Raw genomic sequence first — 12,114 nt, forward strand, 5'->3', positions numbered from 1 at the left:
TTTGGTTCATTAGACAGTGCAGTGAGAAAGCAGACCATACCACCTGAAAGTGTAACAAATGTTGCAACTTTGGTCATCAATAAAATCGAGTTAACTAGACTATCATGTGTGAAAACACCCAAAATCAACCACACTCCAACTAGACTTTACCTTAATAGACCTTCTTTGCCTGGAAATGTTTTTGTCGTTCTGATTCGTTGTCCTGCATTAAATTTCCCCTCTGTGCTGCAGTGGGCCAACATCCAGAGGTCCAAACAGGGATACAGAAAGCAGCTGACTAAGAACCAAAATAATAGCAAGGGACGACCTAGTTCTTTTACTGGAAGGCCAATTGTTTGCTTTTGTGTTTCTGCTTCGTCATCAAGAGCAACGCTTTTCACATCTGTGCCACAAAAGCAACAATAAATTCTGGAAGGCCCCAGGCTGATATGATAGGCAGGGCGAGGGGCCCGGGGCGGGGACAGCTATTTCGACTATAGACATTGCTTTACACTGTTCAGTCTAGCATGAGACTGCTAAGGGTGAGCACCCAAGTTTTCTCACATTAAAGGTGCTGAAGCACTACTCCAGGGTTACCATCAGCCCAGAGGAACCAGGCCAAAATGTTCAAGACCAGCTTCCAGCGCGAGGTGCGCAAGGAGAAGTATGAGCGCTCCGATGTCTTTGATGAAGAAACCGAGGACTCTGAAACCCCTGCAGGCATCTCAGCCATCCAGGGCTGGGAGAGCCTTCAGGAGCTCAACAGCCGCTTTGCCCGGTACATCAACCGGGCTCGAGTGCTGGAGCAGCGGAATGCCGTGTTCCGCAAGCAGCTGGAGACGCTGCAGCGGATGGAGGAGGCCAGTGGCCTCGAGGAGGCCTTCACAGAGCAGATTGAAATCAACAGGCAGCGAATCAGAGAGCTGAGCTCCGAGCACGGCAAGCTGGAGCGGGAGTTGCGGGAAGCTTGCCGCATGCTGGATGACTATACCAACAAGTAAGGAGGATGGCAGACATTTGTTGATCTGTTGGTCAAAGGTCAAAGGTGGAGCATAATTAAGTAAATCATATCAGAATTTAGAGAGTGATCAACAGCAGAAGCTGCTGGGTAGTTGTTTTTTTTAATCTTTTTCTTTTGCTTGTCAGAAAATATAAGAAACCTAAAGTTAAAAAACTCTTCACCATCACAAAATCTGGATAGTGATCATGCCATTATTCTAGCTGACTGCTTATGTTTCAAATCATGAAAAATTGTTCAAATATTTACTGTTTTAGTCTTGGTAAAAGTTCAATCTTTTTGTATGTGATCAGTCATGAAAGCACATTATTTTTTTACAAACTGTTATTGACTGCTACAAAACATTCTGTGTTTTTATGGACCGCTCTTTAAACAGGTTAGGCTTCTGTCCATATGACAGAAATAATCAAAAGAAATAACTAAAGATCTGACCAATAAACTAAAAACATATTAGCCTAATAAACAACAGTACATAAAATGTACTTAGTATTACAGTAAAGCTCAAAATTACTCAAATTACCTGGCAGATTTAGGTTTAAAGGAATATTTTAATTTACCACCTTTTTTCTATCAGCAATTGATGTTAATATTTTGCAGTGGCTCTGTTAAAGGTACAGTACGTAACTTTTATAAAAAATATGTTTTTTTTAATATATTTGTTAAAACTGTCACCATGTCTTGACAGTTTGTTATGAGATAGATAATCTGTGAAAAGATTGATCTCCTCCACCTCCTCCCTCAGCTATTACTGCGGTCTGAAAAAAAGGCAACGCTCCTGATCAAAAACAACCAATCACAGCCAGGAGGAAGGTCTTACTGCTGCCACTCAATCTCATTTACCCACTGCTAAATGTGCTAAAGGCAGAGAAACAACATGCTGTTACAGAGAAACCGTTCATCCACCATCATCGCTGGCTATGCTAACTAACCTAAGCATTCACCATAGGATTTACTGACAGGGAATAGTTGGCAGAGCAAGATGAGATTGTGACTGACAGCACTAAGACTCTGGGCCCCGATTGGCTATTTCTAGTTTGCACTGGGAGAAGACAGACAAACTCGATCCTCTGCAGCTCAAGACTTGAGGGCAATTATGATTCAGGGCTATACAATTGCACAAATTAGAATAAATACACAGTCGATTAAAGCAGGCTCTCATAAAAAAAGCATAAGTCTTATCTGTTCAGGCATGCTGATTTTTGAGAATTTACTAAAAAGTTTAATATTAGTTCAAGAAAACTGTTAGGCAATAGTTCTTTTTTGTTATATTATATCACAATAGATGTTGAGGTCATTTCCTGTCAGAAACCAGCTTTCTTGCTGAATGGAAATAGTCCGAAACCTAAATCTGTGAGAGGTATGGATAATTTTGGGCTTAACTGTTTATTGATAGGAACAACATTGGCTAAGTTAACTAGTAACTTGTGAAGTACTGCATCTTTGCAGGCTAATATAATGCATTTATATTCACACAGACACCACTTTTAAAGTGTGAGGTCCTTTCTGTACAAATAAAAACAAACAAACAAACGCTTACCTTGTCACCAAATTGATCTTTGAATAGAAACTTTTTTTTGGTGACACTTTTTGGAAGCTGGATAAAATAAGCTGACCTTCGCTAAGTATGACATGTTTATTGTTTGTTTGTTTTTTTCAGATACAAAAGTGAATGTGATTACCAAGAGCGGCTGCGGGGCACTCTGGAACATTTAAACAAGGTACTGCATGGAAGAACCTATGCTTGTGTTAGAATAATTATCTAAGTTCATTTACTTGTGAGTTTATTTGAAAGGTTATGTTTTCATATTATTATTTTGTGTGTAGTTTAGTTGACTTCTTTTCTTCTGTGAAATACTATTAACCATTTGTAGGATGTTTGCCTGGAGGCTAGAGACTTTGACATTCCTGTGGTATCAGCTTCCATCTGTAATTGATTAGTTGTGGTCAGTTGCATGCCCTTGTAAGGGCATGTCCACAGGCGGTGCCAGAATGTAAAGATGGTTGGTCAATTCTCTGTGTGAAGAAGCCCAACCTCCTTTTTCTATACAATAAAGAGAAATGCAGAGAAAGATCTAGCAGAGTTGATCCAAGACAGTTTTTTACAGCGATTTGTCGCGTCTCGGATCTTCCCTCATTTTCTGCAGAAAAGACAATTGCCTTGGTCTGAATCTTTGCTAGATAGGAATTAAAATAAACCTATCAGCTTGTTTACAGAAAATATGAAAACAATCATTTTTGCAACTGCAATGTGAAAAATATAACCAAGACTGTTAAAAGGGAAGTTTTATTTTGTTGCACTGTGTACATGTTAAATAGATTAATGTTCCCTTTTTCTCATTTCATATTTGTTTCTTCTTTCTTTCACTTTGTTCTCTTTTCTCCCTACAGGAAGCTGACAGTGCTCTGCTGAAGAATCTGGAGTATCAGATCCAGTCTCAGTTCCTGCAGGATGACATCAATTCCACCAGAGATAGAAATAAGAAGGTCAGACTAACTGACTGCTTACCACTGCTTTGGGATTTAGGCAAATGCTGTTCAAATGACGCACAATGTTCATAAAGTAGCACGATTTTTTCTCATGCTGTGCTATCCACATGCGGCTCACATGTTGAATGCTTGAGGTGTCTCTATAGGAGTACAGTCTGACCTATTTTCATATTAATTTAGCTAATCATTTTGGACCAGTGTGGAGCAGACCAAGGCTCTTTGCACATGTATATAGAACAAGGGCGTCAGACACCCCAGCGTCAGACAATCATAAAAAATAGGATAGAAAAGATAAATAAATCAAGACGTTAAATGTATTGCAATCTGCTCTGACACTAGAAAGCTGTAAATTTACAATACACTAACAGACATGCATATTTCATTATGTCCAGTAAATTTGCACGATATAACGCAAATATTTTGCGACCGTGTGTAAAGTTCATACTCCATGGGACTGTTTGGAGTAAAAATAATTGCTAATATGTTCCAGGTGTTCTGAACTTGCATTTTAAATGCTGATGTTACATCTAGCCAGTTGGACAGAGTCGCACAGCAGCAGAAGCTCACACCAAGACCTCAGATGTGCATTTGATCATTTATAAGGGGTAATGTTTCTTTAGAGGGTTGGAAACAATAGATTATTATGCACTATTAGCTTATTACTTATTATAAGAGGCTAAACTAGATTACTGGTTATTTCTTAAACCTTATATTATTTCATTATTTTTAGTCCTTTTCAGAAGCCAACATTTCTTTATTTTTAGGTGGTTGTAGCCTAACCATTTGGGCTTGTTGTTACAAACATACAGGGTTTTTGATGATCAGTTCAAATTTAGATTCTTCGTGGCAATAAGTGGAAACTAAACCACCAGTAATAGGAAATTTAACTGTATCGCAAACAAGTTTCTTAGAAGTTACAACTCACAACATATGGTTATCTATCCAAAGTAGCTTCACTTATACTTAACATCTTCTATCGTAAAGGAAATATCACCCAGAATTGATACTGAAGGAACACCATCAAGTATAAGGTGAATAGGGGCCTTTATAGTTATCCATATTGTACAAATGACTTGAAGTGAAAGGAATTTAGTAAAAGTCAAATAAGCCAAATGCATCACAATCATTATCTTTATCTTAATTTGTGTGTTGTTCAAACCTATTATTTCAGCAGAAATGCATTGGTTAACTCATAGTCTGTCCAGAAATGTATATTTAGTCAAATGCTATTCATTTAAACAACTGTAGAGTTGATATTGTGTCTCTGTCAGAAACACATTTGATCTCAACTTACTAACTACTGTAAATGAGTATTGTATTAAACACCCAAACAGATGCCAGGGCATGTGTTATGAATTTTCTGGGGCTTTAGCAAGCATTTGTTTTTTTGTGATGTAGGTGGGAAAAGACAGCAGAGGAAAAAAAAGGAAGAGAAAATGCAGTGGCCATCACAGGCACTTACAGAGAAACCTGTACACAGAAAAAAAAAAGAAGAAAAATTGCCTTTGTGTTGCAGTAAAAGCCGTAAGCTCCAAAACAAAGGCAAAAGAAAAAAAATGCTGAGGCACATAAAGGCTAAAATGTTACATGCATCATGTGTAAATTCAAAAGACTTTCCTGCATTCACAATTTCATTCTAGTTTTTGTTTCAATTGAGGCAGCTTGATGATGAATTATTCCACAACTCTACAGGGTTTACGCAGCATATCAAAGGGCACTGCTCTTTTTGCATAGCAGAATAGAGTAAGGAGAGTCATTTCTTGTGAATACGAGGCTTATGCTGCTCAGCTTTGAAGTATTCCTCTGGAGTGAAGAAATATAAGCCACTGTTTATCACGACAGTATTGATGCTTATAGGTAGAAAATCCCTTTTGTCTGCGGAAATATTCGGTTATACAGCTGGGCTAAATGAAAGTCTTAAACAAATTTAAATTTAACTCCTCAAATCCCCAGTAAGGTTGAGGTAGATTTGCAGTTAACTTTTAGAAGATGATCAGATGAATTTTCTATTTCTCACTGAACCGTATGCCTTATATATATACTGTATACATATATATATTTTTCTTTCTTTGACGTATTTTTTTAACAGGACCTTGCAGAGATCGAAACCTACGTAAATATTTTGCAGCAAATTAACCAGACACTTCCCTTTGCTCCCAATGTGTCAGCTGGCATCTCCGAGGTAAGGTCACCAATGTTGTCATCGTGTGCGTGCATGCGTGTTTTGTTCAACACTCCCCGGGGGAAGAGGCTGGTGTTAGCATGTGTGTCAGCCCTGCTACGTGTAAGCAGCTGATGAGGTCCCTGGCTCCTCTGTCCAATTGGCTCCTTGTCTGTCCATTTGTCTGTTTAGTGTGTCCTTGTGCATGTTTTGTTGGGATGGACATGAACTGATCCTTTCATCAAGACTCCTCTAAAGATTAGCCATTTTAAAAGTGTCAGGACACATAATTGGATAAATACCGAGGAGAATGACAGTGCATTCTAATTTTTGAGTAACTGTGCCACCGTGCCTGCTGTTTGAATGTAGTAGGTTGGAGATTTATTTGTTTAAATGGGTCTTAGAAGCAGTGCTGCTTCCTAATGTTTAATTGGTTCTGTCTCCATGGACAACGGGGTGAGAGTCACAGTTTTTTCTTACTGCAATAGGTGAAAGACTCATATAGTCACCAAGAAAACAGTAGCATGTTTCATGACTACTGCTCAAATGCTGCACTCCTGATCAGGGATGCATTTAAAAAAAATTAAAGCAATATTAATTAGTAATATAGAAGTTAAAGTATTTATTGAGATCAATAAATACTTTACTCAGACCTTCAACGCCTGAGAAAAGGCGTTGAAGGTCACAAATTAAGTTAGAAGCAGAATCATTTTCTATAGAATTGCATGCAAATTGATTTCTTTGTGCTAAACAATCCAATAAATAAATAAAAATATGAAAAACGCTGTTTGAGAAGAAAATGTACTTGAACTTGTTTAAATCAAGTCTTTCTGGCCACTCTCCAAAATTTATTTCAAATAAATTTTGAACCCATCATGGTAGATCCTCTTTTTTTCTATCCAAAATTTCATCTACAAGTGAATGAAAGCTGGAATATGCATCCAATGTTTTTGACTTGCTATTGAATTGTGCTACATGTGTGAAGGAGCAGGAGAAGTTGCTGGCCCAAAAGAAAATACCAGGGCTGCAGACGCAGCTGGAAGAGTACAAGAGCGCCCTCTGTCAGCTGCAGATTCAGAAGCAACGTTTACAGAGTGAGGTAAGTTGCCACGGCAACGTGACATTTTGTGTCCATCACAGGTACCCAAAGAGGGATTTTTGAGGACTTCCCAACATAATAATAAAAAAATCAAGACAGAAAAAAAAAATCACAGTATCGCTTTTGTATAGCTGGATTCTCTTTTTTCCCTTTTTAATTAATAAATTCTTATAGTAATTACTTTTATGCCCTTTAATAATAGAATGTGTGAATCATGTTTTTAAAACACTGGAATGCCCCTAAACTTATCATGCCATTTTAAAAACAATTGCTTTGTTTAGTCAAAATTCCAGCTCCACAGTTTGTGTCATGCATACCATTAAAGAATGTCTTTCATATTCAAAAGGTTGAATGAATCCAGTTAACATCAATATAATTTTATAGTAATGTAAATCAGGCAGCTGTTTTTATTTTTAATTATATTACACCAAAGATATAAACCATTTGGAATATCAAAACACCAGATCAAAATATTAGATCAGTGTTTAGCTCAACATTTGCTTAAGGGTTGAGTGTTTCTAAATGTATTTTATTCTAATTAAATCAGTTAAAGGATGAAGGTGATAAGTAGTTTTTATGGGGTGTTGAATTCTAAAAATAATGTGTTTATGGCAGATATGGTGTAAGATGCCACAAGTAATATTTTTTACTTAAATATTAAATATTTAGTTAAAACTTTTAGCCAGTAGATGTGAGCAAGAATCACTTTATTTATTTACCTGAGTGTGACTTTTGTAACATGTTCCATATTCCATTTTTATTTTTTTATTTGCGATGTACCATATATTTGTGGAAACAATCTTTGTATAAATACAGCTATCACCTATTTTTACTTTCTCCAATGTTTAATTTAATAGTCTGAACTGTAATTTTAATCATTATTTTACTACATACATGTGTAAAATAACAATTATAATGATATGGGTAAAAATTTCAGTTCTTAATAATTATTATCAAGATTGTACATTGTATTTTCTTTAACACTGTTGATATTGTATTCTCTCAGTCTGCAATGTTGGAGCAAACCATCAAAAGCACACAAGAGAATTATGACAATGAGATCCAGCTGTACAATGAGAACATTGAATCTTTACGGAAGGAGATTGAGGAAGCAGAGAAATCACTGGAAAAATATATCAGTGATTGTCGCCACCTGGCCATGTATCAGACATCCCTTGAGAACGAGCTGGAGCGGTACAAGAGGATAATCGAGAATGAAGATAACAGGTAGACTTCTTTCTTATGATTTCTGGATCACACAAATACAGTTTATCAAACATATGTTATAACGTTCCCCATCACCCAAAGAAACTGCAATGGTGTAAGAAAGAGTTTATTCTGCTTTTGATTTTTTTTTTTAGTAACAGTTTATTATATTAGTTTTAATCACACCAACAGTCAAATATAGTGGTGGAAGTGAAATGGTGTGGGGTTGTTTTGCTGCTTCAGTAACTGAATAAATTGCCGTAGCTGATAGAAACGTATATTCTCCTCTCGAACCGAAACGTTGTTCTGTTCATATCAAAAAGCTCAAATTAATCGGGTCATGCAGAGATGCTTTTGATTAGTGTCCAGAGCATTGCACTTTGAAATAGTTAAACATTTGTAATGGGGGTTTTGGAGTAGTCAATTTAAAGTCTACACTTAAATATGATTGACAGTTTATTCTAAAATGTGAAAATCTTCGATGTGGAAATCAAATTAAAAATAATCATGCAAGCAAGAATGAGCTCAAATTCATCCAGAGTGATTTAAGTCAGATTTAACTCTGATTTAAGTGTAGGTCCCTGCTTCTACACTTCCACTCCATCAGCTGGTCGCATCTTTGTCACATTAAGAGATGGGATGATGTATCCTAGGGTTTGTTAAGTTAAGTGCTTGTAGCACCATTACATTTAGGGGGAAATGTTGTTTTTATTTATTTATTTGTCAAATTTTACCTATACATTTTCTCTTCAGGTATATTAACAAAATGTTATTTCTATTCAAATATGTCAAACTTTCTGGCATAATGAAGTACTTGCTGTGCCTCTTGACATTTTTTTTTGTCCAAAAAGAAGCATTGCTCTTATTTTCATAGTTTAAAAACAACATTCTGGCTGCTGATATCCCCAGATCATTTTGGTGATTTTCTGGTACAGTAAATCTCTTACTGTAAATCACCTAAGTGAATAGTAAGTACAATAAATTTTTAGTAAAGCATTTTTTTTTTTTTTAGAAGATAACTTAACAAGTTTTTGGATTACATTGCATCCACCAGTAGGTGGCTCTGTGACATAACAGATCTTTACCTCTTCCACATTGCAATGTCTTTCTTTTCTCACTTACAAAAAGAAATTTCAACTGTGTGTTTTCCAGGTTGTAAAAGCTTTTGAGCACATCGCTGTTGCCTGGGTGACATTTTTTTATTATCTTCCTCTCTTTTCTTAACCTGCAGGTTGAATTCTGCCATAATTGGCACTCCCATTACCCTGTTTACCACTAGTTCCCGCTACACTCACACACCCAGTGCATCAAGCAGGGGGAGAGGTAAGGACATGATGAGCAAATCACAGCTGGTTTGTTTTCAAAGTCACCCTGAAGGGTATCATCAGTTACCATCATATTAGAGAGTAGCAAATACTATTGAAATTTACAAAGCTAATAAAGTAATACCCTTAGCGGCATGAGAAAAAAATCAGTAGCTGCCACTTAAGTCATTTTAAATATTTATCAGTTCATGAGGTTTAGTCACTTGATTTGTCTTTATTTATGCCCAGATATCACCCAAGCTATCCAAGATATCACAAGCATAAAGCCCAGACAGAAGATACTGGCTAAAAAGGTCTTGAAGAAGAAAGAACTGACCCCAAAAGATGTCATAGACAGCAGCCAGGAGGAGAGAAATACAGGAGAGGGTGACGATGAAGAATCTAGTGTGATCTCTTCTGGGGAGTTGCAGGCTAAAAGGGTAAAACAAGAAGATCAAGGTGCTGTGCTCACTGGAGTTTCTCGACAGGATGTCCCAGATGGAGCGCAGATTAGCAAAGCCTTCGACACTCTTTGCAACATTGTCAGAGACAGAATGAAAAAGTACCAGAGGCCTGAGCCAATCGCTGATTTCTATACTAAAGGTCGCTATGTCCTAGTTACTGGTGATGGCAGCTACTTGGATCCCTGCTTCTACACTTCCACTCCATCAGCTGGTCGCATCTTTGTCACAATAAGAGATGGGATGATGTATCCTTATGACCCTCATGGACGTGGCACGCCCTCTCCTCCACCCCCTCAGCCCATAGTGGACCCCAGGCCTCTCAGTCCCACACTGCCTCCCAATGCAGGAGAAGATAACACTGGTGGAAAGGCCAAAGACGGCGGAGGAAGAGGTAAATCTAATAATGGAGAGCCTTTCTCAAAAGATCCAAATCCCTTGTCTCCACCGTCGGACTCAAACTCCCAAGATCCTGTGCCTGGGAACGACAGGCCCAAGAAAAAACCTGCAGCCCGTGGTGGCAGCAGTTCTAGTACCGGTTCCAGCACCAGCACCAGCACCAGCACCAGCACCACCAGCTCGAGTAGTTTCAGCCCAGACACCATGAGCTATGAAAAGGTGGAGGTGGTGGAATCTGTGGAAAAGTTCTCCAATGATCGCAAAGTCAAAGGTTACAAGGAAACCTCCATGGTGGTGGAGACCATGATTGAAAAGTCGAGCAAGAAGAAACACTGAAAACACATCAGCTGTTGGCTGCAAAGTGGTCCAGGCCCTTAACTGAGAACACAGTGTTGCAGTAACAGAATAACTAAATGCAAAATGACTAACACCTATGTTTCAGTCTCTTTGGGACATGCATCCTGCATGAACACCAACTAAACCCTGATAGTCCTCTTGCTTGCATCTATTTGCTTGATGTCTCTGCTCCTGAGTCCTGATTGCATTTTAGTTGTGTTCAGCCAGGACTCATGCAATAAGTCCTTTACTGTCTGAAAACTTGGGACAAGATTAAAAGCTCTATGCCACCTAAAAAAAAAATAATAAAAAAATTCTCTCAAAAAGAGTAAGAAGTTGTGCCACCTATTTGATGTTCTCTTTTAGAACTCCGGCTTTACCCTCTTAGCTTAATTGTTTAATTGGATTCCACTTTCTGCCCTCAGCACTATTTTGCTGTGTATCAATTGGATTTGATATGTTGAATAATAAAAGACTCAAACAGCTAAAGCTTTGTTTTGTTCATTTGAAGATGAAACGGTTACCAAAACCAATTATTTTTTTCTTTAAAGGTTTTTAAACTAGTGACCTTGATTTGATAGTGATCTGGCAGGAAAGAGGGTTATGACAGTGGGGGAAGACATGCAGAAAGGGTCAACGGAGCAGGACTCGAACCTGTGACAACCACCTCGATGACTCAAGCCACCATATGGTGTGTGCATCATCACCGAACCCACCAAGCCATTTCTAAGATAGGGAGTCGAGTGATTGACTGCAAGAGTCATTACAAGTTCAGAAAACACAGAACATCAGTTCATGACTAAAAGCTCAGTCATAGTTGGGTTATGCAACATGTAAATGATCAGAAGCACACCAGCAAGCCCACATCTGAATGGTAAAAAAAAAAAGACAGTTTTGAACTAACCTGTTTAAATTCTGGAATTTAATTGGGATGTTGTGATGTGATCTTACATAGACTGTTCAAGCTTGAAAACCTCCCAGTGTGGCTGAATTAAAAAAGTGGAGTGGAGTGACAATATTTAATTACAGCTGGTGCCACCAAAGGTGGTATAGACAATTATTAGGTTTAGGGGCAATTAGTTTTTTCATAAAGAAAAATGTTTACATTTTACAAAGTTTAAATTTTGATATCCTTAAATAGCTCACAAACGTATGTGGATTTTTACAAATAATGTCCTTGAAAAATGTAAAACATGGGAAATGGAAAAGGTATAGAAAAAGGCAAGGATGACTCCAGAAAGACCTATGTAGATCAAAACATTTACCGTTCTACGTCTGTCTCACTATTCCACAAACAGAAGCCTGGTTATTTGTTGCTATTCTCTGTACTGCAGCGTAGGAGCCTTAATTAGAGCTTCCTACCCACAGGCAATAAATGCCAAGTTGTGATAAACTGTCCCTTTAATTCAAACTCTTATTTAACAGACCTGCTGCTTTTGTACTCTATTTTCAACACTTCAAATAGTATTGCATTTATACTAAAATAACAAAAATATACAATTGAAGACTCTGTTTTCTAATTAGATGGTTTCTAAGAACTTGTATTTATATATATTTCTTAGTTGTTGGGGTAGATGGGGACAAAATATCTATGGGGGAATTGTGGAAAATTTTCCCTTAACAGTGGTGTGCTACATTCTTGTAGAATTAAAATAAAATGCAGA

General features: G+C 37.6%; 1 protein-coding gene across 1 annotated transcript; it reads left to right on the top strand.

Annotated features, from left to right (window-relative positions):
* Positions 1-228: 228 nt before the first annotated feature.
* On the top strand, positions 229-10,939 carry bfsp1 (beaded filament structural protein 1). Its single transcript, XM_028007443.1, has 8 exons — positions 229-976; positions 2,655-2,715; positions 3,386-3,481; positions 5,574-5,666; positions 6,631-6,744; positions 7,751-7,971; positions 9,182-9,273; positions 9,504-10,939. The coding sequence occupies exons 1-8, from the start codon at positions 603-605 to the stop codon at positions 10,448-10,450; spliced, it is 1,998 nt and encodes a 665-aa protein (XP_027863244.1). The 5' UTR covers positions 229-602; the 3' UTR covers positions 10,451-10,939.
* Positions 10,940-12,114: the final 1,175 nt, after the last annotated feature.

Source organism: Xiphophorus couchianus, chromosome 22 (assembly GCF_001444195.1).
Source record: "Xiphophorus couchianus chromosome 22, X_couchianus-1.0, whole genome shotgun sequence".
Classification (NCBI taxonomy): Eukaryota; Metazoa; Chordata; class Actinopteri; order Cyprinodontiformes; family Poeciliidae; genus Xiphophorus; species Xiphophorus couchianus.

Coding starts and splice junctions, on each gene's coding strand:
- bfsp1 (XM_028007443.1), top strand. CDS start 603: ATGTTCAAGACCAGCTTCCAGCGCGAGGTGCGCAAGGAGAAGTATGAG. Junction 5,667..6,630: donor TGTCAGCTGGCATCTCCGAG/GTAAGGTCACCA, acceptor ACATGTGTGAAG/GAGCAGGAGAAGTTGCTGGC. Junction 7,972..9,181: donor ATCGAGAATGAAGATAACAG/GTAGACTTCTTT, acceptor CTTAACCTGCAG/GTTGAATTCTGCCATAATTG.